The sequence below is a fragment of the Schistocerca nitens genome, chromosome 1, assembly GCF_023898315.1.
Source record: "Schistocerca nitens isolate TAMUIC-IGC-003100 chromosome 1, iqSchNite1.1, whole genome shotgun sequence".
Taxonomy (NCBI): domain Eukaryota; kingdom Metazoa; phylum Arthropoda; class Insecta; order Orthoptera; family Acrididae; genus Schistocerca; species Schistocerca nitens.
Genome location: NC_064614.1, coordinates 1,099,724,928 through 1,099,736,182, shown reverse-complemented (window position 1 = coordinate 1,099,736,182; position 11,255 = coordinate 1,099,724,928). Strand labels below are relative to the sequence as shown.

Sequence of the window (11,255 nt, the reverse complement as noted above, 5' to 3'; positions counted from 1 at the left end):
TCAGGCACTGTTGCCAAGTCTACATGCAGCCATCTTGGATGACGTCATCGCCGCCATGTTGGATATATCTGATAACAATGGAGAGTGGGGCACAACACAGGTTGCCCCAATACTATTATAAATATTAAATATTTATTGATAATCGACATAGCAATTGTTATCGAGCTGCATAGCCAACAAGTTAATACACTTCTTCCAGGATTCGGGTAGGTGCACCTGCCCCGAGTCGAATCCGCCTAGCACGTTAATGACAAGGGCTGGTGTATTGACCAGCCTGGATGTGCCTTTTAGGCGGTTTTCCACGTCCAACCAAGTGAATACGAGGCTGGTACCCAAATCCAACCTCAGTTACACGAGTCGCACACAACTAGGAAACGTTCATACACTTTCACATGGATAACGCTACAGACAGACAGTTAAGGTACACATATTCCACTCTGTTGGTTACGTGTTGGCAACAGGAAAGGTATCCAGCAACCCCTTAAATTAACTATGCCACATCCAATAGTAACCACGGCGACCACAAATACATGGGGGACAAAGGCACAAGGAAGAGGAGAAGAAGGTTCTGCACAGCAGTTGCTCATTATGTTAGTGATAGTATAAGAAAAAGTTATCAACTATAACTATTCATTTATTACTTATCAAGGTGTAAGTCATCTAATGTTAATATACTCAGCAATATATAAATTAAAATAACACTGAATACTGAACAGAGTAATTGAACGTGGTGATTTACTTTACAGATATTCCACTATTCCACATCTACAGTTTCTTCTTCTAGTTTAGTTAATTGTCATTAATACACGTGGTAATACTTTTCCTCTCTAACTGCAGCAGCGCCGCCGAGGTGTCACAGCCCGGCCAGTCCTCCCAAACGCAGGCCTCAGCACCACCGCCTGCTGGCTGGGCAGTCGCAGTGTGCGTGCGCTCACCAGCCGCCTGCCAACACGACACAAGAGAAACACACTTGCAGGATTCAAGCACCAGAACTCTTAACATACCAATCATTGTGTCACATAGCTACAGTGTGCAAAAAATATCTTGACCTGTGCCTCTGCAGACAGCACTGCAGAGGAGAGGATATTTTTAGTGCTGGCGGCCCCATTGTGAACCACCGCTGTGTGGCAGGGGGAATACATTTTAACAGCTGAAGCCTATGCACAAATAAATGTTCAAATAACTTGTAAGCTATGGCTAGAAAGTCGGCAAAGATCGTATTAACAGGTTATTTCAGTATGAACAATAATTATTCGACAAATATAGACATTCAATGACAGTTGTTTCTCATTAGAATACCGATATACACTGAAGAGCCAAAGGAACTGGTATACCAGACTAATATCGCGTAGAACCCCCACGCGCACACAGAAGTGCCGCAACACGACGTGGTATGGACTCTACTAATGTCTGAAGTAGTGCTGGAGGGAACTGACACCATGAATCCTGCATGGCTGTCCATAAGAATACGAGGGGTGGAGATGTCTTCTAAACAGCATGATACAAGGCATCCCAGATATGCCAGTCTGTAGCTCGTAGTCTATTGGCTAGCACTGCTGCCTCTGGATCAAGGGGTCTCGGTTTCGATTCCCGTATGAGTTGCCTGGGGACTGGGTGTTTGAGTTTTCATCATCATTTCATCATCATCAAATGGCTCTGAGCACTATGGGACTCAACTGCTGAGGTCATTAGTCCCCTAGAACTTAGAACTAATAAAACCTAACTAACCTAAGAACATCACACACATCCATGCCCGAGGCAGGATTCGAACCTGCGACCGTAGCGGTCTCGCGGTTCCAGACTGCAGCGCCAGAACCGCGCGGCCACTTCGGCCGGCCATCATCCTCATCATTGCTCGTGACAGTGGACTGCGTAAAAATTGGACTGTGTAAAAATTGGGACTTCGTTCGGGCGCTGATGACCGCGCGGTTGAGCGCCCCACAAACCAAACATCACCATTACCATCACCAGATATGCCAATAAAGTTCATGTCTGGGGAGTATGGTGGCCAGCGAAAGTATTTAAACTCAGGAGAGTGTTCTGGGAGCCACTCTGTAGCAATTCTGGATGAGTGGGGTCTCGCATTGTCCTGCTGGAATTGTCCAAGTCCGTCGGAATGCACAATGGTCATGAACGGTTGCAAGTGATCAGACAGGGCGTTTATGTATGTGTCACCTGTCAGTCATATCAGGGGTCCCATATCACTCCAACGGCACATGCCCCGCACCATTACAGAGCCTCCGCCAGTTTGAACAGTCCCTTGCTGACATGCAGGATTCGTGGGTTCATGAGGTTGTCTCCATACATGGACACGTCCATCCGCTCCATACAATTTGAAACGAGACTCATCCGCCCAGTCAACATGTTTCCCGTCATCAACAGCCCAATGTGGCTGTTGACGGGCCAGGCGAGGCGTACAGAGTACACGAGTGGACCTTCGGCTGCGAGAGCCCATATCGATTATGTTTCGTTGAATGGTTCGGAACTGACGCTTGTTGATGGTCCAGCATTGAAATCTGCAGCAGTTCGCGGAAGGGTTGCACTTCCGTCATGCTGAAAGATTGTCTTCAGTCGTCGTTGGACCCCTTCTTGGAAGATCTTTTTCCAGCCTCAGCGATGTCGGAGATTTGATGTTTTACCGGATTCATGATATTCACGGTACACTCGTGAAATGGTCGTACGGCAAAATCCCCGCTGTATCCCATCGCTTGTGCGCCGACTATAACACCACGTTCAAACTCACATAAGTCTCGATAACCCGCGATTGTAGCAGCACTAAGATCTAAGAACTGCGTCAGACACTTGTCTTATATAGGCGTTGCCGACCGCAGCGCTGTATTCTGCCTCTTTACAAATCTCTGTATGTGAATACGCATGCCTACACGGGTTTCTTTGGCGCTCCAGTGTAGAAATAGGACGAAGTAAAGCAATATATGTCCAAGCTCTCACTGCCAGAAGGAAGTATTATAAGCTTACTACGATAAAGAAGTTGTACGGTGTGGAACCTATGTGTCACCTACCTGACAACCTGTTCGTCAATGGTACCTAGATATAAAATTTTCTCTCTGTTATTCTGCATCTTTCCTGAAGATATTAAGCCTTGGAAAGTACTTGTAGCTATGTAGTCTTCTCCTCCATTATTCTCCGTATTCTAGAATTGGAGTAGCCAGTGTTCCCTGCTACACTTTCAAGCATATTTTTTGTGAGATATTTGCTTTCTCGTTCGCCACTTCTGACATGAATTTAATGAGATTGCGTGATTATGAAGAACTTTCGTTGCACTGCGGTTCCATGATATGTAGAAAATAGATTCAAAGAGAACACTCGAAGTGTGCACTTCAGTAGAGTCAAATGCGATGGCCGCACCTTGGGAACAAGAGGATGGACTCGCCCTACATACAGGGTGACAATGCGTTTCTGCACAGGAGCCAAGTTATTTTGTGCAAGTTGTACTTGGGGAAAGTCAAAAAGTAAAGACACTTAAAAACATATTGCAAGTATACAATTTCTCTAGATGAGCTGCCTACACCTCTATGCGCTTGATCCATCATGTGACAGAGATCCACTATTGCACCTTCAATCTCGTCATATGACGAAAACTTTGTTCATTCATCCCAGTAAAGTGGTCAAAATCGCTTGGAGGTAAGAACTGAATGGTGGGTGCTGATACAGTCAGAGCAAGGATTTTTATTGCACTGGACTTTTCCTCAGCCCTTTGAGGGTGGCCTTTATCCTGAAGCAAAATCATGCCTTTTAAAAGTTTCGTCTTGCTTCTTCCCTTTGCTTTTTATTTTCAGATCTCGAAGTACTTCGCACCAGCTCTCATTATTCACTGTTTGGCCTTAAGGTGCTTAATGAATCAGCAGTGCCCCTTTCATATCCAAAAACAACGTCAACGTAGAAGCTAGGTTTTAGATTTATTTTGAGTCTAAAATCGATGTTTCCTCATCACGATCTTCCACTTCCTGTGTAGTTCTTTTTGAAGAACGCATGCCTCATCAGTGAGTTACTATGCGACAGCACAGGTCTGCTCTTTCCACTTAAAGAGCCCTTAAATATGATTTCATCATTTCCAAACGTTCTTGTGTGTTTGTCTGTAATTTGACACAGTACCGAACGACCACAAACTTTGCGACAGTGTAGAGATTAATGGACGATTGTAAATGCTAAACAATGCTTGATGTTCAGCTCATATGTAGTATCACCAGTTCTGATTAGACGATCCTCAGTATTCATTCGCTTAGCAATCGCGATGTTCCTGTCTGTTTCCGAAGTGGGTGGCTAGGCCGAACTCTCTTCATCGCAGACAAACACACGTCCAATTTCGAAGCGATTTCTCGTCCACTAAAGCAAATATCACAATACTGCAGCTGAATTTTGCGAAAAACTTCCGCAGATTTAGTCCCTTCAGTGAATTCACAACGAATCATACCCGTCATTTCTTTCTTGGTGTACAGGCACCGAAGGGCATTCGTAGTAAAATGCTCCAAAATCACTAAGAATACAGGAACTCACTGAACATCGCAGCTGGCGCTCAAGAATAACAGAGTGGCTAATGCATCTCACTGCTAAGTCAGTATTGCTAGCGTGTGGACCCTTCGCTTATTGACTTGCCCTCGTATTATAGTGATACACTTGTGGAAATTACAACACCAAGGACACAGTAGAACAAAATGAATTCTATACTGTAGATTCCAAGAGTAGGGTGAAACATGTCTTATGTAGTTTCACAAATGTAAATCAATATCACCCATTTTACAACCATGGCCGAATAAATTTCTTTCAGAGAGCATTACGACAGTTACCGTTTTTAGCTGTAAGTTGTTCAATAATTTTCGAAATATTACTTGATAAGTTTAAAGCTGTTCTCTGGATAGGAAAATTTCACCCATTACAAAATAAATTAACATACCTCCGGCCCCAACTGTGATTAGGAGTAGATTTTTGACATGATTAGAGAAACTTTAAACCTCTATATTATACGTGAGTCATAGATATTTTACATGATTTCTAGAATGAATAGTCACTCTGCAGCGGAGTTTGCGCTGATAGCTTCGTGGCAGGTTAAAACTGTGTGCCGGACGTGACTCGAACCTGGGAATTTAGCCTTTCGCAGGCAAGTCCTCTACCAACTGAGCTACCGAAGCGCGACTCATGTCCCATCCTCGCAGCTTTGAAGGGTATGAAACGGGGCACTGGCAGAAGTATGTCAATGAAAGCCTCCCACGAACTTCCATTTCACAAGAAGTGTGTAGGAGATAGAGACTTTAAATCGATTTTCTCTCGCCGTCAGGTGCGAAGAAATTTGAATCGGACGACAGTAATTCCCAACTTGCGTCTATGCATTGCTCACGGAGAATCCCTCAGTTTTAGAATAGTAATCGCTTCAAGTCTACGCCTCAATCCGAAGAGTCAGAGTCATAACACACACTGATACTAAACTTTTTAAGGATGTATGTGTTGAATTTCCCATCTTGTTTAGTTATTTATTTATTATTTATTCGTATGGCTGACGTGTAGTATAAAAATGCGGGTGTGGAACATTGGTATGTGTGTATAAGAAGAATACAGAAAGACAAAACTACACGTAAAACTAATTAAACGTCAATATCTAAGTTCCTAATCCATATAAAAGCTGTATCGTTAGCTTTTATGAGGCCTCTACAGCTTCCCTGATAGGAACTCAAGAGACATTCACCTCTAACATGCTTGATTGGTTCGCAGACCAACAGTTACAAACCCATTTGTAAAGTGAGTTTGCTCATCGATCATGCCCTGTGTGAGGTCTGTTCAGTTCACCCTATAGTTTTCTGTCGAATTCTCTGCCAGTAGCATCACAGTTATATTTTCTGAACCGCTCACGCCCTTCAGGATTTTCAATAAGTTGACAATTCTGATCCCAGAGGGCTCTCACCTAGACAGCACTAGCATCTAGCTGTTCTGCTTGCCGTAACGGTGGGTTAATTCAACGGAGTCTATTTCGTCGTAGACTTGGTATGTCTTCCCGTATGTGTAATTTCAGGTTCAAGTGTACCTTGTGGTATTCCCTAAGCAAGGTCTCGCTTCTACGGATTGCGTGGCCTTGCTTAAGGAATACTGTTGGAGCGGTTTCACGAAAGCTGACGATACAGCTTTTATATGGATATTAGGTATTGACATCTTGTATATTTGGCTTCTTATAAAGCAGAATACCTTAGCCTCTTCTATTATGGTGTGTTTTCTCCAATTTCGGTGCTTGGCAAGTCGTTGTTCTCTTTTCTACTGCGCTTAATGAATTTCGTCTTGCCATTATTTACCGGTAACACAAATTCTCTATTAAATAGCGTCTGTGTTCTATTCAATAACCTAGTTGTCCTTCATTTTGTCTGGCAAGACTACACAATCCGTGAACGTTTGAACTGGTATCAGTTCCCCATCCACCTTCCTTTCTCTGCTGAAATTTTCTCTGTCTTTCTTTGACGTGACTTCAACATACAAGTTAAACAACAGCACCGACAGGCAGCAATTGTACCTAGCGTCCACCCTGACTCGACGTTGTGTGTAATGATCTTCAAACTCTATTAATATTACCTGGTTTTCAGGTATTCTTTCGCAGCTCATAATGTATTAATGCATCTCACCATTATTATTCCCAAAACCAAAATGAACTTCATAAAATAAGTCATCGTTTTTTCTTTCCATTCTTCTCCATGTTACTGTAGTCTACAGCTATCATACATGGTTTTGAATTCGTTACTTTCTGGCATTCCTTTTCTAGCTAGTCATAAAGTTTTCGAATCATTTCCAGAAAGAAAGGAGTTACACACTTAATCTTTGTTCGTTTGCGTGTAAGTGTCTGCGGTTCTGGCACACACTGAAATCCTCCCGCCACAGTACAAGAGTACACCTTTAGAGAAGCCGAAACAAAACAGCACAGCCTATCTCCACATTATCAATTGGCTGCAACATTTTGAGTATCCCTCGCACGTAATGAGAAGCTGTAAAGGTAATGCTTGGAAGATTCGAAGATTCTTGTAACTGACGTATGAACGAGATACATCGCTTGACAGGGTGGTGGTAGCTATTCCAGGCGTGATTAATAGACCTGAGTCATGCGAGGTGAGATGGCATGGTGAAACAGTGCGTCCTATATGCAGTTACTCCTATGAGCACTACGCACGCATACGCACTTCATAAACAGCCCAAATGCAAATACCAAGTAATGTAAGGGAAAGCGGGGATGAGGAGCTATTTTCGCATCTGAGGTGTACGCAGAGGCCACCTGCATTGCGTGTTTCACAGCTGATATCCCATACATACTGATCAACGCAGCTCGTTACGCTAGGCTGCAGAACAAGGCTACGGCATCGAACGCTGTGCCAGTCACGCGAATTTAACAGCAGCGATTCAATGTTCGGCCGGTGACCTCCTGCAAAGTGCCTTATGTCATTCACCTGGTGACCAGGTACGGGGTCTCCTCAGAGCGTTGCAATTTTCAAGCCGTTTTGAAAGGGAATTCTCTTCCCTTGACTGTGCCGGCACAGGATTTCTCGTTCGAGACAAATTATGCAGCGACAGTCAACTCATATGTGAATCGTACCTCGAAACGGTCAAACAGAAGCCCTAAAGAGATTATCTGTGTTAATAAACTATTAACCTGGGGTACAACCCCACTTGCAGATTCCCTATCTAACGGCTTTCAGGGGCAACAAAAATTTGATTTGCTACAGTTCATTTATTTATTGACCGAATCTTTAAAGTCTGAAATGCACTCATAGTCAATTCATTTACTGCTTCCATTCGCGCGTGTTGTAAACGACACAGGAATCTGGTAACTATTGCAAAAATGGTTCAAATGGCTCTGAGCACTATGGGACTCAACTGCTGAGGTCATTAGTCCCCTAGAACTTAGAACTAGTTAAACCTAACTAACCTAAGGACATCACAAACATCCATGCCCGAGGCAGGATTCGAACCTGCGACCGTAGCTGTCCTGCGGTTCCAGACTGTAACTATTGCCTGCGTACATAATCCACCTAATGGAAAGATACACATGCCAATAGTTTGATCACACTCCATAATCTATCACGACCTACCACTGCAAGTTTTAGCTTTCTGAGTGGTCAGTTATAAACGTCAACTATTGTTCCCCATACGTCCGCAGCGGAAAACAGCAAAACGATGCCGATATTACGCAAGTGTGTATTTTTATTCATTTAGTCATTCCGGTTTATCAACAGATTGTTAATAACAGACTCCATCTACATACTTTAGCGCTAAGAGAGCACTTAACAATATTTTGCTCCACGGGGGTCACGCGTGTTCCTATATGACAGAGTGGCTTTGTATCTCGTAAAAACTTTTTTTCGTTCCCAAACATTCTTCAGTAATTTGGTGTCAGTTTTGACATATTTGGCTGTCTGCGACTGATACTATGTGAAGTAGGTAAAACAACAACATTACAGTGAAGCGCCAAAGAAACTGTTATAGGCATGCATATTCAAATACAGTGATATAAACAGAATACGGCGCTGCGGTCGGCAACGGTTATATAAGAAAACAAGTGTCTGGCACAGATGTTAAATCGATTACTGCTGCTACAGTGGCAAGTTATCACGATTTAAGTGAGTTTGAACGTGGTGTTATAGTCGGCGCACGAGCGATGGGACACAGCATCTCCGACCTAGCGATGAAGTGGGGATTTTCCCTTACGATTATTTCACCAGCGTCCTGTGAATATCAGGAACCTTGTGAAACATAATCTCCGACGTCGTTGCAGCCGGAGAAAGATTCTGCCACAACTGGACGAAAGACTACTGAAGAGAATCGTTCAACGGTACAGAAGTGCAACCCTTCCGCAAATTACTGGGCCATCAACAAGTGTGAGTTGTGAACCATTAAACGAAACATCAGCGGCATGGGCTTTCAGAGCTGAAGGCCCACTCCTGTACCCTTGGTGACTGCACGAGACAAAGCTTTACGCCTCGCCTGGGCCCGTCAACACGAACATTGGACTGTTGATGACTGGAAACATGTTACCTGTTCGAACAAGTTTCGTTTCAAATTTTATCCAGCGGATGGACGTGTACGGGTATGGAGACAACCTCATGAACCCATGGACCCTTGATGTCAGCAGGGTGCTGTTCAGCTGGTTGAGGTTCTGTAACGGTGTGGGGCATGTGCAGTTGTAGTAGTATGGGATCCCTGGTACGCCCTGATATGACTCTGAAAGATAACACGTACGTAAGCATCCTGTCTGATCACCGGCACCATTCATATCCACTGTGAATTCCGAAGAGCTTCGGCAATTCAAAAAGAACAGTGCGACAACCCACACGTCCAGAATTGATACAGAATGGCTCCAGGAACATTCTGAGTTTAAACGCTTCTGCTGGCCACAAAACTCTCCAGACATGAACATTATTGAGCATATCTGGGATGACTTGCAACGTGTTGTTCAGAATAGATTTCCACACATCGTATTCTTACGGATTTATGGACACGCCTGCAGGATTCATGGCGTCAATTCCCTCCAGCACTACTTCAGACATTAGTCGAGTCCATGCAACGTCGTGTTGCGGCCCTTTTGCGTGCTCGCGGGTGCAATACATGATATTAGGCACGTGTACCAGTTTATTTGGCTCTTCAGAGAATTATGTCAGTAATAATAAAAGACTAATGACTTTATTGGAGATAAAATAGTTAACAAAATTCCTTTTTGAAGAACATAATATGACTTTTGAACTGGATAAGCCTTTTGGCATTGATGGTAATCTGTCAGAATTCTACGAAATGTCAAGTGATGATGAGGATGATGAGATCTTTCTCCCAACTTCTGACGTAGGATACGTAGTTTTGTGATCAGATAGCGACTCAAACGTAATGGATCCACAATTACTTCTGCCACAACGAGAAAATAAACCTGCTTGGCGCCATACAGAAGTGCTTGAGCCCTTGCCACGTGATGCAGCTATGGAGGAAGCAGTTTGAGAAGAAAAAGACGACCAACTACACCAGTACGTCAGAAAATACATCACATCAGAAATTTTTGAGCTCCACAGTTGTAAATCAATTGTATGTACTGACAAATTACTAGACTCAACAACAGAAGAAATAAAGGTATTTTTTGCACTATCTATTAAGATGTCATAGCTTGGTTGTCCTAGAACGCAGAAAATATACTCTTCATAAGAGTATAACTATTTCTCCAAGTACCATGATGTAATTAAATGATTTGTGTGTACTGGTTTCCTTTTCATTACAAGTTTACAAAAATGCCACCTCTTCCCGCCTGAGCAACCGGCAGGTGGAACGCCACGGCCATCAGTGTAAACGACAGTGAAACCGTGATGTACATCTAAAATGTTAAAAAAGAGTGACTGGAATGTAAAATCTGGCGTGCCATCTTTCTTAAAACGAGTCAAATCTAAAATAAGTTTGAGTCTCCGGAGGAGCCAAGGTGGAGATCTGCTCCAACCTCGTCCTCCCACAACTCCATGCACATCCTGTTGAGTGCAGCAATGACTGACTGCAAGGGGATAGGACACTGGACCACATCCTGCTCTCCTTGGCGCTCCAACCGCGACGTAAAACACGAAGACCAGCGATAGACATCGCAGCGAGGCAATCCTGTGCGCGAATCCCATAGGGCTGCGTCGCACGTTGCCGGTTATGATATAACCGTGCCAGAGGAGGCTGAGCAACGGTATGGTATGCAGGCGTGTATGGTGTGGACAAAGTTTTATACGCCTGGCGTACCGTAAGTAGCCGTCGCCGCATATGAAGTGACGGTTCACCTGCCTCTGCACAGAGGCTTGGTATGGGACTAGTTCGGAATTCCCCAGTGGCCAACCGAAGCCCTTCATGGTGCACAACGTCCAACATCTTTAAGTAAGAAGGCCTCGCAGACCCATACACCGTGCACCCATAATCGAACCGAGATCGCACAAACGCCCTGTAAAACTGGAGCAGACAAGTCCTGTCAGCTCCCCATGTACTGTGGCTAAGACATTTTAAAATACTTAAAGCCTGAAGCGACCGCCGTTTCAGGTGTTTGAGATGAGGTAACCACGTGAGCCTCGAGTCAAAAATGAGCCCCAGAAATCTCACCGCGTCTTTAAAAGTAAGAATCGCGGTATTTGAAGGCGTTGCAGGTTACATATAACCCAGTGTTAGAGGTAACTGAATCACGCTGTAAATTGACACACTATAGTTTTGTTTCGTTTTCCTCTTTTGTTGCTTACATCCTTCGCCTCAAATTGGTGGTGGTATGGGAG

The 11,255-nt window shown here is 43.9% G+C and overlaps 1 protein-coding gene across 1 annotated transcript in view; it reads right to left on the bottom strand.

Moving 5' to 3' along the window:
• Window positions 1–746: 746 nt before the first annotated feature.
• The window catches only part of LOC126230763 (uncharacterized), a 436,134-nt gene continuing 425,625 nt past the window's right edge, over window positions 747–11,255 (bottom strand). Inside the window, exon 31 of the mRNA XM_049942407.1 lies at window positions 747–942. Coding sequence (XP_049798364.1) covers window positions 828–942 — 115 coding nt within the window. The 3' untranslated portion in view covers window positions 747–827. The remainder of the gene's footprint in view (window positions 943–11,255) is intronic.